This window comes from Petromyzon marinus, chromosome 53, assembly GCF_048934315.1.
Source record: "Petromyzon marinus isolate PM22_M1 ecotype Great Lakes invasive population chromosome 53, UKy_Petmar_22M1.pri1.0, whole genome shotgun sequence".
Taxonomy (NCBI): Eukaryota; Metazoa; Chordata; class Hyperoartia; order Petromyzontiformes; family Petromyzontidae; genus Petromyzon; species Petromyzon marinus.
Genome location: NC_133719.1, coordinates 9,911,428 through 9,937,786, shown reverse-complemented (window position 1 = coordinate 9,937,786; position 26,359 = coordinate 9,911,428). Strand labels below are relative to the sequence as shown.

General features: G+C 49.0%; 1 protein-coding gene across 3 annotated transcripts in view; it reads left to right on the top strand.

The window, feature by feature from the left end:
* Positions 1-1,688: 1,688 nt before the first annotated feature.
* LOC116953946 (reticulon-1-A-like) overlaps positions 1,689-26,359 on the top strand; it is a 64,546-nt gene continuing 39,875 nt past the window's right edge. The window contains exons 1-4 of one of the 3 annotated variants that reach the window (XM_032974279.2): positions 1,689-1,870; positions 6,401-6,800; positions 7,712-8,087; positions 9,428-10,156. In XM_032974279.2, coding sequence (XP_032830170.1) covers positions 6,504-6,800; positions 7,712-8,087; positions 9,428-10,156 — 1,402 coding nt within the window. In that variant the 5' untranslated portion in view covers positions 1,689-1,870; positions 6,401-6,503. Of the gene's footprint in view, positions 2,186-6,400; positions 6,801-7,711; positions 8,088-9,427; positions 10,157-26,359 lie in introns of all 3 variants that reach the window. The other 2 variants (XM_032974280.2, XM_032974278.2) reach the window with 2 other exon arrangements.

Here is a 26,359-nt window from a genome sequence, read left to right as displayed (position 1 = left end):
CAGGAGGCGGTGGGTGCTTAATAAACACAGTCACTAAAGAGCCGCCGACCCAAATAAAGGTCATTGTTACGACCTCTTCCAAGGCGAATTGCCGGCGTGCAAGAGTAGGCCAAGTGTCTGACCACCGTGGAAGAGTAGGCCAAGTGTCTGACCACCGTGGAAGAGTAGGCCAAGTGTCTGACCACTGTGGAAGAGTAGGCCAAGTGTCTGTCCAGTGTGGAAGAGTAGGCCAAGTGTCTGACCACTGTGGAAAAGTAGGCCACTGTGGAAGAGTAGGCCAAGTGTCTGACCACCGTGGAAGAGTAGGCCAAGTGTCTGACCAGTGTGGAAGAGCAGGCCAAGTGTCTGACCACCGTGGAAGAGTAGGCCAAGTGTCTGACCAGTGTGGAAGAGTAGGCCAAGTGTCTGACCACCGTGGAAGAGCAGGCCAAGTGTCTGACCACCGTGGAAGAGTAGGCCAAGTGTCTGACCACCGTGGAAGAGTAGGCCAAGTGTCTGACCACCGTGGAAGAGTAGGACAAGTGTCTGACCACTGTGGAAGAGTAGGCCAAGTGTCTGTCCAGTGTGGAAGAGTAGGCCAAGTGTGACCACCGTGGAAGAGTAGGTCAAGTGTCTGACCACCGTGGAAGAGCAGGCCAAGTGTCTGACCACCGTGGAAGAGCAGGCCAAGTGTCTGACCACCGTGGAAGAGTAGGCCAAGTGTCTGACCACCGTGGAAGAGTAGGCCAAGTGTCTGACCACCGTGGAAGAGTAGGCCAAGTGTCTGACCACCGTGGAAGAGTAGGCCAAGTGTCTGACCACCGTGGAAGAGTAGGCCAAGTGTCTGACCACCGTGGAAGAGTAGGCCAAGTGTCTGACCACCGTGGAAGAGTAGGCCAAGTGTCTGACCACCGTGGAAGAGTAGACCAAGTGTCTGACCACCGTGGAAGAGTAGGCCAAGTGTCTGACCACCGTGGAAGAGTAGGCCAAGTGTCTGACCACCGTGGAAGAGTAGGCCAAGTGTCTGACCACCGTGGAAGAGTAGGCCAAGTGTCTGACCACCGTGGAAGAGTAGGCCAAGTGTCTGACCACCGTGGAAGAGTAGGCCAAGTGTCTGACCACCGTGGAAGAGTAGGCCAAGTGTCTGACCACCGTGGAAGAGTAGGCCAAGTGTCTGTACAGTGTGGAAGAGTAGGCCAAGTGTCTGCCCACCGTGGAAGAGTAGGCCAAGTGTCTCTCCACCGTGGAAGAGTAGGCCAAGTGTCTGACCACCGTGGAAGAGTAGGCCAAGTGTCTGACCACCGTGTAAGAGTAGGCCAAGTGTCTGACCACCGTGGAAGAGCAGGCCAAGTGTCTCTCCACCGTGGAAGAGTAGACCAAGTGTCTGCCCACCGTGGAAGAGTAGGCCAAGTGTCTGACCACTGTGGAAGAGTAGGCCAAGTGTCTCTCCACTGTGGAAGAGCAGGCCAAGTGTCTGACCACCGTGGAAGAGTAGGCCAAGTGTCTGACCACCGTGGAAGAGTAGGCAAAGTATCTGACCACTGTTGACTTTACATTAAGTGGTGGAAATTCCACATTCCCGTGACGGGACCCAGTCGTATAAAATAACAATTTGCTGCTGCTGTCTCTTCAGCGGTTCCAGGGTTGCATTCTCACAAACTGGTACCAATTTTGACCACCCTGATTATGATTATTGACTAAGATATACCGTAGTGCTTTATAACGTGGGCGGGGGGGGGGTGTCGCGAGTGAATCCTACTCTTAAATACCACGGTGAATGTTAAAAATTTACTTAAAGCTGCAATTTAACTTAATTATTGATAAGTATACATTTAGGGGCAATGCCAAGTGAATGGGGACGCGACTGATACGGCATCGCCGGCCGTCAAAGGCAAGTGGGCACGATTTTTTACACCAAATATTCAACAAACAATATCATAAAGAGCATTACAACATCGACATTATAATGTTAACATTATTATTATTTCGCTGTCTATAGCGAGATAATATATTTGTTTTAATTTTACGCCAGTTTTGTTTTTCTTAAAAAAAATGAGTCCGTGGAGTAAGAAGCCGCGGCGAGGGTGGCTCTGCCCGGCAAAGAGCGCAGGGCTCCGGTAGGGCTCGCTAGCCCAGGCCGGGGACTCGGCCTACTTCTACGGACTCTCACCACATTGGGATTTACGAGCTCCCGAGGCCCGTAGAGGTAAACAACAACAACAACACATTTAAAAAAAATAACGTGTACAACTTGCGTGTCATACTCTGCGGAGTTCGTTTACAATCCGTTGTTAATTGAGTTTGATTGACATAAATGGGCTATGCATGTGCAATGTGTATCTCTTGATTGCGTTATTCATATTGCAATCTGTATGTCACTCCGAATCAAACGTTTTATATTTTAACATTGCCTGTGAAAGACCGTAAAGTTATTTTTTTAAATGATAAAATAGTACAGCTCAGCTTTTTGCGATAGGCAGTTAACTGCCTCAGATAATACTAATAGTAATGAACGATGTGATCAATTAACTATTGCAGTATTTTGAGTGAAAAAAAAAACGATGCAGTAACGTAACGTCTTGTCACATTCTATGAACGTTGTATTTTTGTTGTTATACACATATTTTTGTTGTTATACACATATTTTTGTTGTTGTTGTTGTACCGCCGCGTTTCTGCTACGTAACAATTGCGCTATGGAAGTCAACGGAGACGTCGATTGACAATTTTGATGGGTTCAAAGTCGTTGGTCAAACATAATCCATCGCATCAACGAAGGCGACTTCCCCGAGAAGATTTTAACCCCGGGACCAGTTCAGTCACGTTGGCCCCCCTCTCTCAACAACAAGAGGCATCTCCACTTCACGCCGTACAAATATTGAGTGGTTTGACACTTGTCGGCCACCCGATACACTTGTACATTTGGCCTACAGAAATCTCTACAGTAGAGTCCAGCTGCCGTGGTGTGTCACGGTGGCTAGGAGATGTTAACTACCTCGCCTGGTATGCAGGAGGTCGTGGGTTCGATCCCGATCTTGACGCCTGCTGTATATTTGGAGTTTGCGTGTCTCTCTCTCTCATAATCACCACTGTGGCTAGGAGATGTTAACTACCTCGCCTGGTGTACAGGAGGTCGTGGGTTCGATCTCGATCTTGACGCCTGCTGTATATTTGAAGTCTGCGTCTCTCTCTCTCATCATCACCACTGTGGCTAGGAGATGTTAACTACCTCGCCTGGTATGCAGGTGACCGTGGGTTCCATCCCGACCCTGACGCCTGCTGTATATTTGGAGTTTCGTGTCTCTCGCTATCACCACGGTGGCTAGGAGATGTTAACTACCTCGCCTGGTATGCAGGAGATCGTGGGTTCGATCCCGATCCTGACGTCTGCTGCTGTATATTTGGAGTTTGCGTGTCTCTCTCATCACCATCACGGTGGCTATGAGATGTTAACTACCTCGCCTGGTATGCAGGAGGTCGTGGGTTCGATCCCGATCTTGACGTCTGCTGCTGTATATTTGGAGTTTGTGTCTCTCTTTGTCGTCATCACCACGGTGGCTAGGAGATGTTAACTACCTCGCCTGGTATGCAGGAGGTCGTGGGTTCGATCCCGATTCTGACGCATGCTGCTATATATTTGGAGTTTCGTGTCTCTCTCTCTTGTCATCACCACTGTGGCTAGGAGATGTTAACTACCTCGCCTGGTATGCAGGTGACCGTGGGTTCGATCCCGATCTTGACGCCTGCTGTATATTTGGAGTTTGCGTGTCTCTCTCGCTCCCCGTGGTCGTTTGGATTGTTCTCCGGTTTTTCCCTCCACATTGAGAATCAACATCACGGTCGTAGTATTTGGCTGCGATAATGATAACTCAACTTCGTTGCGATATGGACAACAAGTGACAACTCAACTTCCTTAAGTTGTCATTTGTGGCCAGGTCGCTTCTGAAAAAGCTCAGTGGCCAAAAAACAGTAGTTTTAGTTTAAATAGTTTAAAGATTGAGTGGTTTGCCACTTGTCGGCCACACAATATACTTATACATTTGGCCTAAAGAAATATAGTTGAGTCGAGCTATCCGATTATATAAGTAGTGTAATTGATTACACCCATCGGTTTGATTATTATTTGACTAATCGGATAACGTTAAAATCGTTGGGGTGGGGGGGGGAAGTCTGACCCTTGCTCCCACGTGTGCTACTTTCCGGGAGGTGATGGGAAGTGATGGGCTATCAGAGGGCAATGCAACATAATCGATTGTTTTACTGTAATTCTGTGCTCCTACACCTCTGCTCCTTCTTGCTACTCCTTCACCAACCTGCACTGACCAGCATGGTGAGGTATGGTCATATAACCACCTGAACCCACACGACATGGGGAGGCCCTCATCCAGCAGTGGATTGACAAAAACGGATGTACATGTTCTGGGTGTATGTATGTATTTATGTTGAACTTCTTTCGCACCGTACGTTGTCCATATCTCACTGTTCTGTGGAGTATTTGGACAGCTGGCATTTAAACTCTATGAATCCTCCCTGTATTGTACGTTATCCCTGTATGATTTTTTTTAAAGAAGCCAAATGATATTATGTTTTTGTTCAGTCGTTGGTGACCAGTCCAAAACCATCAGCTCCATTACACTGAGTAATCACAGGTGACTGGATTCAGTGCTCGACACAGCCATCATGAACTTACATCCTTTGAAGTCATTCGGTGACTTCCCGTCAATTTGGACATCTTTAAGAACACCCTGAGAGCTTAACGTTCACAGGGGAGGGTTTAGCACTCCCCTTTTCAAGGCTTTTATCACTCAAGAATACAAACCTTGACTTCCTTCCCCAAATTTCCAGGAAAAGGTCCTGAGGCTCATTGTGACCCACAATAATGGACCCTTCAGAAATCTGCCACGCCGAGAGTGGTAGCGTGAGAGCCTTCCGAATTTCACTGAGCCGCAATATTGGACCCTTTCATAAACAAAAAATAAAGCGTGCTGATAACTGCAGGCCGACTCTCGCGTGTTTGTCACAGCCTCGAGTTCCATGTGGGTGTATTTTTTCACAACTGATGAATTATTAAGCTATCTGCAGCGTTAGATTTTTTTGGTGGGGGGGGGAGAAATTCAGTCGGTGATGAAAGCGCGATGATGCTCAGCTCAAGCCGCCAGTTGCGTGTTGGGCCGCTGTTATCATCTCGTATTCATTTGAACTCGTTCTCTTAGAAACTCAAATGTGTCCGTGAATCGTACACATACACTGTAGACAGACGTGTACAACAGCTTGTATATGAGAATCGCAACCGGAAATCATCGACGGACCGAAGAGACAGAGGTAAGATAACATTTTTACACTTATGGTCTTAAACCAATGTTATATGTATCTCTACATCCTCTGATGTCATTCCACTGCTGGATCACGCCGTGCGGGTTGTGGGCTTTATTGACCGTGCTTCACCGTGCTGGTGAGCGCAGTTTGGAAGATTGGGGAGCATAGACGTGGAAGCATATGAGCACAGTGCGACAATCGCTTTTTCTACTCTGCCCTCTGCTGCTCACAACGTAGCCTCTGACAAAATCACCCTGAATGTGCCTGATCTCGTCGGATCTGTTTTAAACTAAGCAGGATTGAGCCTGTATAGTTCTTGGATGGGTGACTGTCATGCACAACAGATGTTTCGGCTTTGGGGATACGTGGTAGGTTATGTCCAACAGAGCACCGCCCTGTGAATAAAACATGGGGAATTGGAGATATCACGAACAACTTCTTGTTCTGTGAGATATCACAGAACTGTGAGATATCACAGTTCGGTGATGTGATGTCTTCTTCTGTGGCCCGTTTCCCAACACGCCGGGTTGCACTGCTCCGTGAGGGTTCCAAAAAGAGACCTCATCTCTTTTTGATTTAAAGCTTTCGTGACTGCAGGGATTCATATTCTTTGTTCTTTCGGTAAAGTTTTTTCAAAAAGGTTCTTGCTGTGGTTTTCACACCTGATGATGATTGCTTGTGTTGCAGTTGAAACGTCGTGAGAATTTTATTGTTTTATATTTTTATTATGTTATTGTTTCCCTTCTACGTGACTTTACTGAAAGAACCAAGAATAATAATAAGACCTCATCTCGTTAACGATACCAATTGCACAATTTTGAAAAATGAATTGGACAAGGACAAAACATACATAAGTGTCACTTTGTGGTCAGTCAACAGTGATTGTCCGATGAATATACTGGTCCTTGACATAGGAATGTGGAAAATAAGTGCTCCCTCTGGACCACCAACAGGTGGCACAGTAGTGCGGTTTGCATGGGCTCTGATGCAAGAAGTGAAATTGGGCCCTCTGTCCAATTTTTCTCCCCTTGGTAGCCTAGCGCATGTGCCCCTGTCGCAAAAGGAGAGGAATACGCACTACGTCCTGCATTTCGTTCTCATTCCAGGGCTTCTCCGTTTGCTGAACCCCTTTGCAAGGAAGCATTTGTCGATCTGCAACTGAGTCGCAACAGACCGGACCTCCCATTGTCTACCACCACTGCTGCCACAATGGAAATGGCATCGTCGCCAGCAGCCACATTGCCCATCTCCTTACAGCCGCACTCCCTGGTGGCAAAGCAGCAGCAGCAGCAGGACAGTCCCAACTCCCCTTCGGATTCATCCCCTGACCTGGGCGTGATCCTGGTGGGCGCCGATGGCGTTGGCGGCGACGGTGGCGGTGGTAGCCTCGTCACGACGCCCGAGGGACCGTGGGCCCGTCCAGCCGAGCGACGGCCCCTGCCGCGCTTCCTGAGCACGGACTCAGGCGTTGAGTCGCCGTCGTCCGACGCTGAGTCTCCCTCGCAGGTAGGGTCGCGGTGATGTCGCGACGCTCGGATGCGTCGCACAATATGAGGTCCACTGGTAATTGCGTCGTCCGTTTTTGCGTGATATCTTCATATGGTGATTAACGTGGCGAATTAAATGTTTATTTTTGTTGTTGTATGTATGGGTTTTTTTTTTTAATTGCAACAAAACGCGAGCCCGGTACAATACGCCAATCGACATTGGTGGCGGGGGGACGGGGGGACAGAAACTCCGAGAGAGTTACAATTCGGCATGACGGGACCGTAGGAGCATTAAATGTTTCTTAAATACTTTATCTGAACTCCTTCAGGACTTCTGACCAGCATGGCAGAGTTGGCTAAATAAAATCCTCAATAAGAGCTGACAATATTAATGAACTAACGATAATTAAAGTGCACGATGGGAAATAAAGTAACAAAAATAGACACTGTTTTCTGGATGATAAGATGATCTCTGCCAATACAGTTACAGTATACAAATGTGGTCATACACGCAACACAAACCTACCAGACTATAAGGTGCACCCCCAATTCTTGATTTAAAATACAGAGGAGCATGGTATTACCAACTACATGAGTGCTTTGTAATACGATTTATTGAGTAATTGACGGCATGGAGATGATATGATGACGCAATTTTCTGAAAGCAAGTGCAGTATAAGTGTTGTAGATTGTAAAGTTGCAATGATGAGAAGATATACGGCAGGCTAACGTTGAGTGAACTGTCGTCGAATAACTTTAAAAAGCAATCTTTATTCGTACACGAACTGCATCAAAGCACAAAAAACAAGACGATAAATTTGGTGGAGTACGATCACACAGTTATGGGAAACTGACATCGCGATAATCGTCACGAAATTTCATCTCGTATCGTGTCGTGAGAAATGATATCGCGGTGACCCCTACCCGCAGGCGAGCGCGATTCTCAAGCCGCGCCGAGCGTCGATCGCGGTGGTGGACCGCGTGAAGCCACAGGCCGGCGGGAGCGGCTGCCCTTTCCCCGTTGACCCTGCACCATCGGCCGTCGCGGTAACAATCCGAGGAGAAGGAGACGGTGGTGACGGCTATGGTGGCCTCCGTCCGGCGCCGGCGGCCGGTGCCGGAGCGCGGTTGGACAAGTCGGAGATGGAACCGAGTTGCCTGGCGGGCGAGGGCGGTGAAAGGGAGCTTGTGGAGAGGGGTCGCGGAACCACGGCGGTGGTGGTGGCGGCAGGGGTCGCCTGCTGTCCGCAGGTCAAGCGGCCGTGCAGCCTGGCGATGGAGCAAAGCGCCGCGCAGCGCCAGACAGGTGAGCTTGCCTTACCCAGCGTGTTACCGTGTTCTCCAGATTATAATGCACACTTTCAAACTCTCCCCCCCCCCGCACCCACCTCCCCCTGCATTTTAATGCCAGTGGCCAGGTTGCCTCAGCGGTCGAGTGAGTGGCTCGCAAAGGTTGCAAGTTCAAATCCTGGCTTGGGGTTTGACTTGGTCAGTCACCCCCACGGGGTTGGTAAAATGAGTAGCGCTCAGTAGGGGATGTCAGCAGTGGTTCTCTTAAGGATGCACTTGTCCCCGCCATAGAAAGTCACTTCAATTTTTCGTTACTATTTTAAAGCGTACATTTTCGGTCGGCGTGTGTGACCAGATTGGTATAGCTTTGTTGACACCGGGGTGCATCTTCCTTTCCAGAGCATCTTATAATCCGACGAGTACGGTGCGACTGTGCGACCGCAAAACGACTCGGCGGCTTAGCTATCGAGGAGTGTGCAGGCACTGCAACTGGACGGGGCGGGGGGCACAGGCCAGAGCAGCCCAGGTCCTGGGCTAAGGGGCCCCATGTTATTCGTTGCGCCAGGGCCCATGCCAATCACTCAAGTCCCTTGCCTTCAAGTTAAATAAAGTCCAATATCCATAATAAAGAATATTTTGGGATTAGATCGCATGAATATAAATGTGTCATTAAACCCGCCATCACCCGACACAGCCAATTAGTAAGGTTTGTAACGTAAACAGAACGTGCCAATTAATTGATACTTCAGCACATCGGTGTGATGGAGAGTAAATCCACAATATTTACAATTCGAGCACGACGTTTCCAGCTTCATCCAATATGAGTTATAATCTTGAGAGGTTGCAGGGCGGCTCAGGGGCCAGAGACATTAAGCCAGCACTGCTTAGGTCTTGTGTTTGAATCTGGGTTTCAGCCATCATCGTCGTCATCAGCCACCGCTGTATGTGGCCTCCCAAAGCTGTCACCACCCCACACGGTCTCGTAAGGCACACAAGCCGACGCGGTTGCTCCATCTCTGCGGTGGATTTCTTCTTGGGAGTCTTCTCCCTCCTTTGACTGCCATGCTGTCACAAGGCTCGTTCGTCAGCCACCCTCCCTTTCAAGACAACAATTGTGTCCTGCCAAAGCCCTATTACTTTACCGAACAATGTCTAATTTTCGTTTGTTCTCTGATCCATGTGTTCTAAGCATGTATCTCTCCTCTGCATATTTTCAGATTGTGTTCTATTTGTATTTGTCAAATGTCTTCAAATTCATGTCAATGCAGGTATGCAGCATTGATTCAACATTCTCTTCTTTGCTACCGCTACTATTGTTACCGCTCCTCCTCCTGCTGCTGCTGCTGCCTCCGCCAGCAGGTGATGGTGGCGGGGAGGCCCCCCCCGGGCGCGTGGGGGGGTCGCGCGCGCTGCGCTCGCTGCACCTGGTGCGCTCCGTGCGGGACTCGTGGCGTCCCGACGACGGCGCAGCGCTGCTCGCCTCCCCGACGCTGCTGCGCGCCCCGCGCTCCCCCGAGCCGCGCTCCCCCGAGCCGCCCTCCTCGGTGACCTCCTCGGACGATCCCGCAGCTCGCGGGCCGTCGTCTCCACCGTCGGCGCCGCCTGCGGCTTCGGCGCCGGCCCCCGCCGGCTATAGCCTCCTGCGCGCGGAACGCGAGGAGGAGCTCGACAGCGAACTGGTCCTCGACGGCTCCTCCTCCTCCTCCTCCTCGTCATCCTCGCCTTCGTACGACGGCGAAGACGACCGAGGCTTGTGGGGCTCGGCCCGCCGGTTCGGCGCCGGCGGGCCCTGGGCGCGCAGGCACACGCTGCCGGCGGCGTGGCCCTCGTCACGCGGCCTGCCGGCGTTCCCCCTGGACGGGGCCGGCAGGGCCGCGGGGGCCGGGCGGGTGAGGGCTCGGCGGGGCGACGCCGCGGGGAAGGGTGGATGCGGCGCGAGGGGCGTGGTGGCGACGGCGCCCCCCCGGCTGACGGCGCGCGTGCCCCCCACGCCCGTGGCCCTGCTGAGCCTCCTGTGGCTGGGGGGTTTCCCCTCGCTGCTGTGCCTGCCCGCCGTGCTGGCCGCGGGGATGGGCCGACGAGCAGGTAACTACTGCGGGGTGGTGGGCGGCGAGGTAGAGGGTGAGTGGGTTGAGGGCCGGGGGAGAGAGTGGGTTCATTGGTGGGTGGGTGGGAGTGAGGTGGTGGGCAGGTGAGTAGTTGGGAGAGTGGGTTGATGGGTGGCTTGGTAGGTGGGTGAGTGGGGCGGGAAGTGGTTGAGTGAGTAGGTTAGTAGGTGGGATGGTGGGTAACCAGGTGAGTGGGTGGCTGAGTGGGTTTGAAAGGTTGAGTGATGGGGTGAGTGGATTAGTAGATGGGTGAGTAAATGAGTCAGTGAATGGGATGATGTGTGAATGGGTGAGTGAATAGGTCAGTGGGTTGGTAGGTGGGTGGGTGGGCGGGCGAGTGCATTGTTTAGTGGTTGGTTGAGTGAGTGGGTGGTTGAATAATTGAGTAGGTGAGTGAGTGGGTGGGTAGACATGTCAGTGTGTGATTGAGGGAGTGGAACGGTAGGCGGGTAGGTGAGTGAGTGGGTGGTGCACGTGCTGTTAACTGCACAGACCTGAATCCCGCTAAGTATTTGAGTGGTGAATCGTACATTTTTCTATTACAGGAATTGATGTCATGCGTCACAGTGCTTTCATTCTCAAGTGTGATGATGCACTTGTGCACACACACATGCTTCTGTTGTCAACCCACTGCTGGATGAGCACCTCCCCATGCTGTGCACACCGTGGTGGTTATTTAGCCATACTTCACCATGGAAAAGACGTAGCATTGAATGATGTAACGATATATTTGACTGCACTGCACTGTGCTGATATTGTAGAACCGCAGGGTTTAACACACGTTATCCATGTACTCGCATTTATGTGCAATATTACGGGGTGGGGTATTTCGCCTTTACAATAACCCCAAAAATGTTGTGTTGATCAGATTGCAGGTCTTCTCCCATATGAATGTTAGCCAGTAACATTTGTTATTTAGACAAAGCAACCTTGTCATCTTCACTGTCTGATCAGCAAAGCGTGGATGTGGTTATGCCACTGTACGAATGCCACTGAATGTGCTTATTATTTTTGGCAGGAGCTATGCATTAACATTGTGTGATCCAATGCGGTTTTTTTTTTAGAAAATGTTCATTTAAGTGTTTGTTCACGCTTGAGTGAATTATTTTTTTTACAACGTGATGTCCCGTCCCATACAAAGTTTTCTTGTCGAAGCAAACGATGCTGGCAACATGAATGTGTCGGAATGCCCATCCCAAAACGTCTCAACAGTACATTGCAAAAATATAGTCAAACGTCTCTTAAACATTGTAGTTTATTTTGCATGGAATGGATACTCCCATCTTCGTGACGCGGCCCCAGTGCTAGCGCGTTGCAGAGGTTCGCGGTTCGACTCCAGCAGGTCGCCCTGGTTAATGCCGCGCGCGTGTGTGTGTTAACCGTAACAAAACACGCGTCGTCTGCTTCACAGTGGCCTTTAAAGATCCCGTGACATCATTGGAAACGAGTAGGCCATTGTAGCTCAGTGCGCCTGACCTGCCAAAATAAAATAATTTCACAGTTTATATATTTTTTTAATTTTGTTACTTTGCGCTGCATTTTTGTTTAGCTGTTTTTTTGCACGATTTACTACAAAGAGGGCCCATTTCCCAAAACGTCGCCTGTCATATAATTCTAGCACAGTGTTACTGACGTACGTGTTGAGTTTTTCTTTTATGTCATGCATAGACTCACTTTCGTCTGGTTCACATGTGCTTTTGTTCCTCTCCTTCGCATTTTCCTATCGTGAAATCGTCGTTCCCAGCTGTCCCTTGCAATCAAGTATGAGCTCCCACGTGTGATGATGATGATGATGAGGCTGATGTTGATGGCGATGGGCCTGTCATGGTGGCACGCACTTGCGGTGGTGGCGCGGCCGAGCGGTCGCGCGTTCCCTGGCCGTTTGCCGGGGTTCTACGCTTCGGGCACAGTGGTCAGCCCGGTTGATACTGCGGGTGCATGAACCGCAAATAAACACGCCGTCAGCTTCACGGTGGTTGTTTTTTGTCAAGAAGCATAAACCCGTCGCGCGAACTCCGGCAATGCTCGCAGCCGCTTTTGGCTGGCCACTGAACAAAGACGGTCACCGCACCGCGCGCTTTCGTCTGGAACGCTCTTTCTTCCGATATTGGGCAGACGCTGGGGCTATGCACTTTTAAATCATCTGGATTGAAATCTCGTTCATTTCGCACTGCTTCTTGTGCGCAATTTGTTGTCCTTTCCCGTGCACCTCCGATTAGCACGGTTGGCTATGTACGGTGCAAAAGGAGTTCAGCATACTGTACATTCTGTATCCCGTGATGTCATTCGAATAAGAGTAGGCCATGTGTGCCAGCGTCACGCTCCAAATTGGACACGTTTGAAAATGACATGCAAACGACCTTAGGGGCAGTCCATAAATGACGTCACACACCTGGGGGGGGGGGGGGTCAGATATTTGTGACGATGTGTGACGAGGGGGGGGGGAGAATTTGAGAAATGTGACGTTACATCGAAATGCGCAACTTTAAATAAATATAAACAACACGTTCTACTTAATTAAATAGACGTTTTAATAAATGTTTTCTCCTACAACATCAGAGTGCAGCGCCACATTAAATACGCACTACAATGACAATCGTTTAAAGCGATTTGAAGCATGCTTTATTTTCAAAATGGAAATGTTTTGGGAGGGGGGCGGGCAGAGCTTTGTGACGTCATATTTGAGGGGGGGGTCTGACTTTTTGTGACGCCGTGTGACGAGGGGGGGGGGGTCAAAAATCGTCAAAAATCGCATGACGTCATGTCATTTATGGACGGCCCCATATCCCGTGATGTCATTCGAATACGAGTAGCCCATGTGTGCCAGCATCACGCTCCAAATTGGACACGTTTGAAAATGACACGCAAACGACCTTATCACAAACCGTGTCAACCCACACTGTTTGTCCCTAATAAAGGTGTTTGGGTTAGATCGCGTTATTTATAAATGTGTCGTAACCCTCCACCACCCGACACGGCCAGTCAGCAAAAAAGTGTCACGTTGACAAAAGACAAATAGTTCACTACTTTAGCCCACCGGTGTGTTGAAGAGTGAATCCACAACATTTACAGTTTGAGTACAACGTTTCGCTGGTAATTACATCCAGCATCATCGGGCAATTCGTCAGAATGGCAAAGCCCTCACTTGCTCCCGGTCTTAAATAGAGCAGCAGGGTGACGTCATCATTTAACTCATTCAGGTGCAGTGATTTGAGGCGGAGGGGGGGTATTGTAATTATATAATCGATTGGTAATCAGTCAGTGGTTATGATTAGTAATGAGTTGTAGATTAGTAATTAGTTATAATGTGTGTTATTGTGATTATATGCTACGTTATTAATCCATTAATTAGTATGTGTTTCCCCTATAAGGAATTGTAATATGTATAATTTAATAATACGCTTCCAGGCCGCGCTAAGCCTGTATCTGTCAGAGCGATTAAAGTTATTTCTATTTCTCTCAATTTCAATGGATTCTCTAATTAGTCTTTGCCAGTAATAATTAGTTTTGCACAACACTTCAACGTTATCAAAATCAATTGAGTGTCCTTGTTGACAAGCATGTTCTGCCACTGCCGACAGTGGTGTTTGAGATAATTGAATTTCTTTGGTGTTCTTTTAGTCTTATGCTGATGTTACATCCCGTCTGTCTCATATAGCATCTACCACATAAAAAATGAATCCAATATACACCTTCTGTTGATAATTTAGGTAATTCGTCTTTAGTGCAAGATGCTAGTTTTTTTTAATTTTGTGTACTGTACCAAATCTTACTGTAATGTTTTGCTTTTGCAAAACATGGGCTAATTTGTCAGTTCCTCCTGAGATATATGGAATTTTTATTGTTTTAACAATCTGATCGCCTTCAGCAGTGTTGCTTTGCGATCGTGATTTGGCATTCAGTGCTCTGTTAATTTGAGTATTATTTTAGCCATTTTGTGGTAATGTTTCTTTAACGTGTTTGATCTCTCTCACTAGACTTTCACCATCTGACACTGCTTTAGCCCGATGTATGGAGGATTTCTGAGCTGGATGATGATGCGAATCTGCATTCAGATAGGCATCAGTGTGCGTTTGCTTTCTGTAAACGCTGTGTGTTATTTTACCGTTTAGGCCATGTCCAAGCAAAATATCTAGGAACGGGAGTGTGTTATTCACCTCCATTTCCATGGTGAACTGGATGGCCGGGTTTTGTGCATTGAGATGATTTAGAAAATCATTAAGTGTATCTTTACCATGTGGCCAGACAACCAAAGTGTCATCCACATATCTAAACCAAAAATATGGTTTTAATGTGCTCGAGGCAAGTGCTCTCATTGAGATGATTTAGAAAATCTTTAAGTGTATCTTTACCATGTGACCAGACAACCAAAGTGTCATCCACATATCTAAACCAAAAAGATGGTTTTAATGTGCTCGAGGCAAGTGCTCTTATTTCAAAGTTTTCCATGTACAGATTTGCTATAGCAGGAGATAAAGGAGAGCCCATTGCTACTCCTTTCTTTTGTTATCTCAAACACAACTGTAGGCAGTGGCAGAACATGCTTGTCCACAAGGACACTCAATTGATTTTGATAACGTTGAAGTGTTGCGTAAAACTAATTATTTCTGGCAAAGACTAATTAGAGAATCCATTAAAATTTAGAGAAATAGAAATAGCTTTAATCGCTCTGACAGCTACAGGCTTAGTGCGGCTTGGAAGCGTATTATTAAATAATACATATTACAATTCCTTATAGGGGAAACACATACTAATTAACGGATTACTAACGTAGCATATAATCACAATAACACACATTACAACTAATTACTAATCTACAACTCATTACTAATCATAACCATTGACTGATTACCAATCGATTATATAATTACAATACCCCCCCTCCGCCTCTAATCACTGCACCTGAATGAGTTAAATGATGACGTCACCCTGCTGCTCTATTTAAGACCGGGAGCAAGCGAGGGCTTTACCATTCCGGCGAATTGCCCGATGATGCTGGATGTAATTACCAGCGAAACGTCGTACTCAAACTGTAAATGTTGTGGATTCACTCTTCAACACACCAGTGGGCTAAAGTAGTGGGCTAAAGTAGTGAACTATTTGTCAACGTGACACATTTTTGCTGATTGGCCGTGTCGGGTGGTGGAGGGTTACGACACATTCATAAATAACGCGATCTAACCCAAACACCTTTATTATGAATAATATTGGTCGCCAAAGCCTACGTGTTAAACTGACTTTGTCCCGTATTCTTGTACAGGGAAATTGAGTGTTCAGGTCCATATGGCGTACAGGTGTGCTGCATGCTTCTGTGAAAAGTACTGCCTTCGTGTTTATCTTGCGCTATAAGCATGACGCGGATACGAAAGGCACTTAACTTATTATCGTGTTCGGCAATTGCGGGAGGCGAGCATCGGTGACTCGCAAAGAGATTTGTGACAACTCCCAAACCTTCGAGGTGGCCAGCAGATGGCAGTACAGCAAGTGGGTGGTGTGAATGCAACATGTGTAGCCATGGAAGCGTTACACCGCTCCCCCACCCCTTGCCAATGACCGGTACCAGCGTTGTCAAGATCGACCTCTGTGGAGGAGGCTCGTGAAGGACGCTGCTACCGGGCAGTCTGAGGCAGTCGGCAGTCGCCCTCCAGCAACAGTGGAGGGCAGAGGAGCGACGCTCACAACAACGAGCGGAGCGCCGGGCGGCACAGTAAGGGGAGGGTTACAGCCAACCCATGGCACCTGCAGGGTCTGTCCCGTGACCTCCTGTCAGCAGCGAGCCTTCGACACTTTACTTGGCCTCAAAGTTCACCTGGCCTGGCGCAGGCGCCGTGTTGATGTGACCGTCACTTCGTGGCGAATAGCGGGTGTTGGTGTTTGTTTAATCCTCCCAGGTGGGGAGCGGCAGTGGAGCTGTTACTGCGCTGCACTACAGAACCTGGTCACCCGAGTTCGATTCCCGCTCGCGGCCAACACCAGTGGCGATTATCTGAACCGGTCCTGGGCCTCCCGTAGGTCGACTCAGCCATAAATTAGTACCTGGTGCGGTGCGTAAAAACATCGCCACTGGGGAGATAAAGGCGGTCGGGCGTGGTGCTGGCCACTCACCCCCTCGTGTATCGTTCTGGCCTTCATAAGTGCTTGCTAACAGCACTTGCCTCAACAGTCTGTTAAGGCTACACGGGGGGTCTTTGTTACCCCCCTCTTCCATCCGCCCATTGTTATGCGTGGTGAGTTAAATTTTTTGGGTCTTTTTTAAACCCAAAAATGTTTTACTCACTATTTTTTTTATTTAACTATGTAAGGCCCACTGAGCTATACAGCTCTTTCTCGTAAGCGCATTGACCACCACAAATGATGGCTCATCGACGTGGCTTACCACGTGGAAATTTACAGCGGCCAAATACAGTACTCTTAAACGCACATTGATTCTAAATATGGACTGATAAACCGGAGGACCCGAATATAAATCCAAGCGACCACAGCAGGCGTCAGGGTCGGGATCGAACCAACGACCTCCTGTATACCAGGCGAGGGAGTTAACATCGCATAGCCACCGTAGCGCCCACAATTTCCTCCCGCACGCAAAAACGCAGGTTATAATGGAATGGGCTCAAACATCCCAATGCAGGAACCGACAGAGCAAGAGGTCTTGAGACTCACTGAAGTTTTCCCCGAATAAATGGCCAAGCGTTTAAATATTTACTTAAACAGACCTCGTCAATTCACCGGGGATTATGTTGCCACACTTAAACCACGCTGGTCAGCACAGGGCTGGTAAATTTGCCATGGCCGGGATGAAAGCAGATCACCGGATTCGTGTTTCAGTTATCTTAAGCACTATGCAGCCACCGCATCCATGATTAAATTAAGTACTGTTTAATTGGCCCATTCACTGTTGCAATAAATGTAATTTCCATCCACTCACCTATACATACTGTATTAGTGATAATAATAATGACGATAGGCATTGACTGATGATTAAAAATGGCGATAGACAATACACTATATACCGTAATGTTTATACATGGTGCTTAAAAAAATGTTAACGCTTCTGAGAATTTGCAACAACACCACAAGAAATGTGCTGCTGCCTCCCGGCTCTGGAGACCACCTGGAGAAGATTCCAGGCACGCGTTGACAATGATGGCGAACAAGTGAAGCTATTGACATACATTTCTAATCATGTTACAGTGCATTATCCGTTCTTTTCCCATTATAATTGTAAAAAAATATATTTTTAAGCACCCTATGTATGTCGGCTAACTGGTGGTGGTCGTGGTGGTGGTGACGTTTAGGATGTTAGTGGCGGCGATGATGAAAGTGATGACGATAAAACTCCGTACACGTGGTGTTCAGGCTTTCGTAAAATCGCAGCAATCGCTACGCGGTCGAGTTTCTGCGCGGTCCAGAGGCCAGCCAAACCGCGAGTCTGCACGACTACAGCAAACCGGAAAAAATCCCAATGTAGCATCTGCCCCGACGCGAGTTCAAATGTAAGTCTAAGACCGTGTTGGCAGGGTTGTATGGAAAACAGGCGTGTTAACGATCCCCCATTGATTAACATCGATTCCTTTCAAAACACATTTAGTACATTTTTTTCGCCCCTGTGCCATGAGACGTAAGAATGTATTTGGACCTCTCGCAGGGCGGTGCAAGCCTTCGTGCTAGAGAATGGCCTACGGAAGCGGATACCATAGAGCTACCTCTGAAATCCCGCCCCGTGACCCTTTAATCCACTCGGTAAAGCGCAACACTTTCCCACCCACCCTGCTAAAGAGATGCATATTACTGAGATTAGAGTAATGCTGTCAGTGTATATTTATTTTTACGTGATCTAACCCAAAAAAATAATCTGTATTATGGATATTGGTCACGAAAGCCTACGTATTAAACTGCTCTTAGCGTGACAGTCGAACCAATTTATTTTATTCTCAGAGCTGGAATTTAGCCACATGAGCAGAACCGTACGAAATGTTTGTGTGTTGGAGATCACGCTGAAACCATCATCTCACTGGCCTTTCTATGGGCCATTGCCCGAAACGTGTGCTTTTCATTTTAAGGGCATTAGTGCTATTGAGTGTTTCTGTGAACTCACTTTGCACTTTGTTTACTCGGAAAAGCCTCGCCGAGCCTCGCGACTCTTTTTTCAGAAGGATCGCCACACTTTGCACGTAATCATTTTATCTTACGATTCCATTCCGATGACCTAGGTGTATATTTGGAGTACATGTATGTCATTGGAACGCAAAATGGAAGAAAAAAAACCAAATGACTTAATCGGTACCAAGGCTCCCACAAGGCTATGCGGGAGGGTGTGTGCAGAATTTGGCTCCAGCTATCCTAGCGTGGCGGTCGTATCGTTACAGTTCTCTGCGGTGAGCACAACGTCTTTAAAAACAACGGAGGCTACACCTTCTCTAAATACGATTAACGCTGAGCCGCTTGCACGATCCGAGATTCAGCGGCAAATGGGAACCACCCTGCAACTTGCAGACGTCTCGGAACGGCAAGCGTTAACGTCGATTATTTCACTCGCTCCACTTGCATTTTAACGGACGGGTAATAATTGATTATTTTACGATTTACGTATGTCGTGCTGTGCGTGCCGAGTTCATGGAAACCCTGCAGCCACAAGAAATGTTACACGCTCTGCAATGGCAAACCAATTATTGACTCTTGGATTGAATCGTGAGCCAGAATCGTGACAGTTTATGGATTTGATTGTGGGGCAGCGAGGAACTTTTGAGTGATCACCGCGACGTTCCTCTCCTGGTTAATAGGGGGGCCTTGGTCACGATATGTTAACTACCTCGCCTAGTTTGCAGTAGGTCGTGGTTTCCATCTCGACCCTGACGCCTGCTGTATATTTGGAGTTTGCGTGTCTCTCTCCCCATGGTCGCGTGGATTTTTTTTTATCCGGGTCCTCCGGTTTTTCCATTAACGTGTGTTGTGAGTATTTGGCTACTGTTAATTTCCACTCGATAAGCCACTTAGTTGAGTTATCATTTGTGGCCAGGTCGCATCTGAAAAAGAGCTACATAGCGCAGTGGGGCCTTAACCTGGTAAAATAAAATAAAAAAATGTTTTCATACTGCTGTTGGTGTATTAAGCACAGGAATCAATATGCACCGTCTGCTTCGCAGTGGATGTTAAAGATCCCGTGACGGTTTTTTTGGGGAGAAAAGAGCACAGGCCACGTGTCCCAGCATCACGGTGCAAATGTTAAAACCTAGCAAAGTACCTGGTTTGGTAAGAACATCGCCTGCCCCCAACCCCCCCCCCCCCCCCCGACTGTGAAATGACTGCAGGCGATGCGTGTGAAACAACAGCGCCTTCTTGATAGCCTTGCGCTATTAGAACGGCGCGAATACCGAATGCACTTGCGACTTGATTTGTGCTGGTGAATTGCGGCCCGTGGAAACGCAGGCTGTGAACATTACCGTTGTTGATACGAACAAACACTGCCTTTAAGGGGTGGATGGTTGGCCCAGGGGCTCATAATGGATGACCCAGAGCACTGAGGCAGCAGCTCAGAGATTCACCGTTTTAAATCTGGGTTCCAAGCCACCCGTGGTGATTAAACCAGAATGTGATTGTTAAGCATATTTGATGTACTCGCGTTACTAATTGTACATGCCCAGCCCTTTGTCTATCCACTGCTGAATGAGGGGTTTACTTGACCCTACTTCACCATGCTGGTGAGTGTGGGTTGGTGAATGCGGGGAGCATAGATGTACAGGACAACTATATTTTTATGCACTGCCCTCTGCTGCGCGCCACGTAGCCCGGTAGTCTACAAAAGCTTGTCGGGGCATGGTGGTCGCCCGTCGAAGCAATATCCAGGCCCAAGCCTGCTTAGCTTCTCGGATCTGGTGAGATCGGGTTGAATTCCAAGTGATTTGGTCACAGGCTATAAGTCAACGACTACTTCCTGCTCAGAATTTTTTTGGTTGGAAAATCTTTTGCACTGAATTCAGCTCAGCCCAGCCATGAGAGCTAATACTAATAATTGTTGCGGGATTTTCGTGCGGAAAACCACTTCTTTATATAACTTGAAGGGTAAGAGAAGGCATAGGCTTTTGTCTGCAGCATCAGGACATTGAGTGGAATTGTTTTATACGAGCCCGCGTCCTGCTGATGAGACTCAGACAAGTCTAACCATTGCAGATTTATGAGAGAGAAAAAGTCGATGCTCACTGAACGTGCGGCAGTGAGCATCCCTGTTTGTGTCCCTGAGCCAACCTTGTAAATTCCATGTCCCCATTGTGGGGCGGGCGGGGGGGGTTGGGCGGGAGTCGTTCCCTTCACACGACATACACTATTGACCTCCCAGAAAGTGTTATAAATATAGATATTTTATCGACCACGTCAGGATGATGGGCTGGGTGACAGCCCCGTGATTGTCACACAAGCGCTGTGACCCACAAAGGTTCGGACCCTTCTCCACCTCAAACCACCATCAGCAACCAGTGCCTGATGAAGCTAATACGGGGCCTGTAGCTTATGTTCTTAAAGGGGCCCTAAATAAAATAAAAACACGTAAATATTAAAACACAAATGTTTAACTTGCATAGTAAAGTAATTGTATGTTTTAATTTGCTATACAGCCAGATAAAACGACAAATCGCTAACCTTAAACACGCGGTCGTTCATAAACGTTGAAGGCGGTATAGTACTATAGTAATAGAGCAAGTGCAGAATCACTGAACCGGAATCGATAGCTGGAAAGCGTTTAGCGCGGGGCCCTTGAGAGTGCGGGGCCCGTAGCTACTACATATGTAGCTACTTTTGCTACGAGGATAATCCGGCACTGCTACTCACTCATCCCCCGATGTGTACAGTCAGCCCAGCGGTGGGTGGTGGCATGGTGCTTCATTTCGGCCGGAACAGTCCGGAACGCTGGCCCAGGAATTACTTTGGCACGCCCCATTCCTCATTGTAGCCTACGTGCCGATAAACCAGTTCATATTATTATAGGATTGCATGGTTACTATATTATGAGAGTTATTATGGATAAGCGTACCTCGTGCATTACGCACATAATCCCTCCTCCAAGCGAGCTTACCAGTATACCGAGATGTATCGAGTGAGATATACGATCCGTGTGTGGCCGTCATGGGCAGCGTTTAGATTATTGAGATTATTTGGCTGCTATAAATGTCTACATGATTAAAACACTTCGTTGAGCTATCATTTATGGCCAGGTCGCGTGTGAAAAATAGGCTAATGGCGCAAGTGGGATTTAGCTGGTGAGATAAAAAAAAGTTTAGTTTTTATTTGTACATATATATTTGTTAATCGATGTGCTTACATTTCGTATACTTTGCACTCCTATCGTGTTTTTGTATCATTTGTTGCTGTAACGTTCTGACCGCGTGCCCCTACTGGACGTCTGGAAAAAAAGAGCTTCATAGCTCTTCGGATTCCTCCAATGTCAATCAATATTCTGATTCTGATATAGAGGGGCAGCAAGATAGGGCGGCGACGTGGCACGGGGTGGCGTGGAGCAAGAGGGGAGGTGAGCAGGGGTTGGCCGAACTTAAAAAGGTTAATTTCATCGTTGAAACTGAAAGAGAAAATGGCATGACATATGCTACAGGCCCCGCACTAGCTTCATCCGGCACTGATGAGGAGGAGGAGGAGGGAGGGGCATCGCTATTGGCTTTGTGGCTGCGTGCGTGCCAGTGCGACTGCGTGCGAGCGTGTGCGTCTGGCGGCGTCTGGCGGCGCCTGTGCAGGAGATGGGTGAGCGATGGCTGTGGTTTGGAACGCGGCAGTGCCCGGAGGAGCGCCGCATTGCGGTGGGTTTCAAAGCCACGGCGGGGTGGGGGGGTGGTGGCGGGCGGTGGCATGGGGGGGAGGGGGGGTGGCATGGGGGGGTGGGGGCGCGGGGTGGCAAGGGGAGGAGATTGCGAGTTGCCAGCGGGCACTTTTTTTCGGTCGCCAGTAGCTGGCTGAGCATAGGCGCAGAGGCCCCCAAGCGCCACGCGGCCAGAAACAAACGGCACCGTTGCTTTAATTGAGAAAAGGTTTCTTGTTCCCTGGGGGGGGGGGGGGGTTCCAAATGTTGAGCAGAGCGAGGAAATTAGCGGCAGGGAGAAGTGCTGTGACCTGCCGGTGTTTGGTGGTGGTTGAACACCGTGTGGATGAGACGAATCGTTCAGTCTGGTAAGGCGGTGGGTGGAGGTACGAATGAGTGAAGTTCAAGGGTAAATATCCACGGGTAGTAGCATGGGCGGGGCTTGCAGCGGGGGCATGCGGGGGGGGGAGGGCGGGGCAACACCCCTCCCAAACTGGACACCTTTATTAATTTATTTTCAGTTTACTATTAATAGTTGTAAAAAATATATTTCACTGCACCCGCGATTCCTAACGAGAGTAACAAAGCGAGCCCATGCCTCCCAACCCCCCCCCCCCCCCCCCCCAAATATAGAAGTCAAACTCCGCCGATGGGTGGTAGCAACATGAAATGAAAAGGCAGACTCGACTGAATCACTGAGTGCTGGATCATCAGTTAACCTGGATCATCAGTTAGCATGGATCATCAGCATGGATCATCAGCTAGCATGGATCATCAGTTAACCTGGATCATCAGTTAACCTGGACCATCAGTTAACCTGGACCATCAGTTAGCATGGATCACCAGTTAGCATGGATCATAAGTTAGCATGGACCATCAGTTAGCATGGATCATCAGTTAACCTGGATCATCAGTTAACCTGGATCATCAGTTAGCATGGATCACCAGTTAGCATGGATCATAAGTTAGCATGGATCATCAGTTAGCATGGATCATCAGTTAACCTGGATCATCAGTTAGCATGGATCATCAGTTAGCATGGATCATCAGTTAGCATGGATCATCGGTTAATCTGGAGCATCAGTTAGCATGGCTCATCAGTTAGCATGGCTCATCAGTTAACCTGGATCATCAGTTAACCTGGATCATCAGTTAGCATGGATCATCAGTTAGCATGGATAATCAGTTAACCTGGATTATCAGTTAACCTGGATCATCAGTTAGCATGGATAATCAGTTAACATGGATAATCAGTTAGCATGGATCATCAGTTAACATGGATTTTTTTCCAATTTAGGAATCTGAAAATTTCAAAATAAAAGTTCACGGGGCCGAGTTTGGATCGCGATCCAGGTCCTCGAAGGCCTCGGAAGGAGGCAACATCCTCCCAGGCGAAGGTCACCAACGAAAGCTGAGATGATGTCCCTGGAGTCTCGAGGTCTTGTCTCGTATCCAAGATCAAAGGGGGGCCAAAGGTTCCCAGAGGCATATGGAAGCGGCGAGCATTGATGACTGCACCGCACTTACTGATGCGTCCTCACGATAATGAAACCGGTCCGCAGTTGTCGTCTCTGTTTCATCGCTGCCCGTTACTGGGACGGCCACATTTTCTCAACCCTCTGAGTTGGTGGTTCCGAACGATAAAACTCATTCAGTTATTTTTGAGCTGGTGGTCTGGATGAGGCTGAGAGCGTTCGTACATGCAATGCAGATCTCTGTTGTTAAATTGATTTGGTGTACCCTGTCCTGCTTCACCCTGCCCTGTCCACCCTCTCCACCCTGCCCTGTCCACCCTCTCCACCCTGCCCTGTCCACCCTCTCCACTCTGCCCTGTCCACGCTCTCCACCTTGCCCTGCTTCACCTTGCCCTGCCCACCCTCTCCACCCTGCCCTGTCCACCCTCTCCACCCTGCCGTGTCCACCCTCTCCACCTTGCCCTGCTTCACCTTGCCCTGCCCATCCTGTCCACCCTTCCCTGCCTGTCCTGGCCCGGCCACGCCCACCCGCTCTTGCCCCCGGTGCGCGGTGTTCGGGTTCGTACCGCGCGTGTCGTTTGGCGCGATGTCCGGTGCTTCGCTCCACGTGCTGGGAGCTGGATTTCGATACATCCCCGAACGGTCGAATTATTTGCCGATTAAATCTCCCCAGCACGTGGAGCGAAACGTCGGACGGCGTCGTGCCAAGAAGCCAAGCGGCAGTACGCCCTTCCCCTCCCCCCCCCCGAAAACACATCGGAGATACCGTAACAACACAACCGCGAAAACCCACGCGGCTGCCCGCCCCTAACTCTTGTTCTCGGCGTGCCCTTTGCGTCCCTTACCCTTTCTCTTCCCTGCCCCTTGCTCCCCCTACCGTGCCGCCTTTCCCTGCCCTGCCCAGTTTTACCCTGCAGTCCGCGCAATCCATACTCTTGCTTTTTTTTTGCTGGCGCAGCCAGTGTCGTGCAGGGATCGAGAGATATATATATAGCATCGTCCTTAATTGCGCCGCTCTGAGTATAGTTTGGATTTTCAATGCGTTACAGCTGTAGCACGGCGGCTTGCGCAGAGACCCCCCCCCCCCCCGAGTCACAACAGCAGCCACAACCACACAGATGCGTCGCGCAGACACAGGGCAGGCACACAGACGCGTGCAGATACACAGAGCATGCACACACAAAGAAAAAAAAACCCGTATAGCCTTAACAGACTGTTGGGGCAAGTGGTGTTAGCGAGCACCTATGAAGGTCAGAACGGCACACGAGGGGGTGGGTGGTCAGCACCACGCCCGGCCGCCTTTGTATCCCCAGTGGCGATGTTTTTACACACAGCACCAGGTTCTCATTTGAGGCTGAGTCGACCTCGGGGAGGCCCATTGACCGTTTCAGATAATCGTCACACTGGTGTTGGCCCTGAGCGGGAATCGAACTCGGGTCGCCAGGTTCATAGCGCAGACAGACAGTTGAGGTGTGTGCGGACACATAAACATAGGTACATCATGCAAACATACATACATCATGCAAACATACATACATCATGCAAACATACATCATGCAAACATACATACTCATGCAGACAGACATAACAGCCACACTGATACATGCAAACATGCAGACAAGCATAGCCACACAGATGTACGCAGACACAGACGTACAGATGTACGCCGACACACAGATGCATCACGCAGACAAAGACATAGACGCAACGCACAGGCATATGATGCATGCAGAGGCATGCAGACACACATTCATCATGCAGACAGTCACAGAAGTATGTACATAAACCAAGAAACACATAGATAATCAGACACATACATACCTGGTAGTGCTCGCTACCTGGTGGTATGCATGTATGTATGTGTCCGAGTAGACTCGTGCTGAAAAAAAATGTAACACATATACCGACGCACATGCGACACCGTACTGTGCATACACCACAGACGGAGACACTCGACCGTAGCCACACGTACACACACACACGTGTGGTCACAGCCACCCACACAGACAGCACAGTCTCGTTGGGGGTGCTGTGCGAGAGAGTGAGTGGTAGGTACCGCACCTTTGCCAGGCTGATGGAGCTGAACACGTGGAGCTACGCGAGAGCATCCTGAGTGGTTCAGGTAGCGGGGGGAGGGTGGGGTACAACGTGAACTAAACCCATTCAACATTAGGCAAAAATGTTGCTCAAAAAGTGGCCTCTTTCGCGCTGCATTGCCTGCGAATTATCGTTGCATTGACGAAATATATTGCGGAGGCAAAAGTGGCGTGCGCTTTCACTCGCAGATGTTCCCTGTGAATCGTCAAACGGTACACTCGTGGGTGGTGAGCGCTTATTAAGGATACACTCGTGGGTGGTGAGCACCTATTAAGGATGGCCCCAGAGCACGAGGCGGATGGAGGGGGCAGAACTCCATCGGGATGCATGCCCAGCCGCCTTTGTCTCTCCCAGCGCTGATATTCACACGCTGGTATCAGGTGCTCGTGTGCGCGATCATTGCAGCCCGAGGCGGTTGAGAGGAGAGCCAGATTAATATACATTCGCCTTTTGCCCGTCCAAGGACGGGTGTATTGCAGTAAATCTGAAACTTGCAAGCGAAAATCAGACCGCGACGTGATATATTCATTGCATCAATGCGTGTGCAATTTGGAAGGCCGCGGTGACACACACTTTATTTCATCTTAAGGTTATAATCCCTTGTTCATCATGACGTCCTTTTTACTTTGATGTCTCAACAACAGCGTTACGGAGATCACGTGACGTGAGGGTTCTGCCTTTGTAGTGAGGGTTGTGAGTTGACGCCGAGGAGGGGGGAGGAGGCGCCTCGCCCCTCCCTCTGTGGAGTGACGTCACTCGCTAATTATTATTAATGATGGGGGGGTGTCAATTTGGAAGACGTCACCTC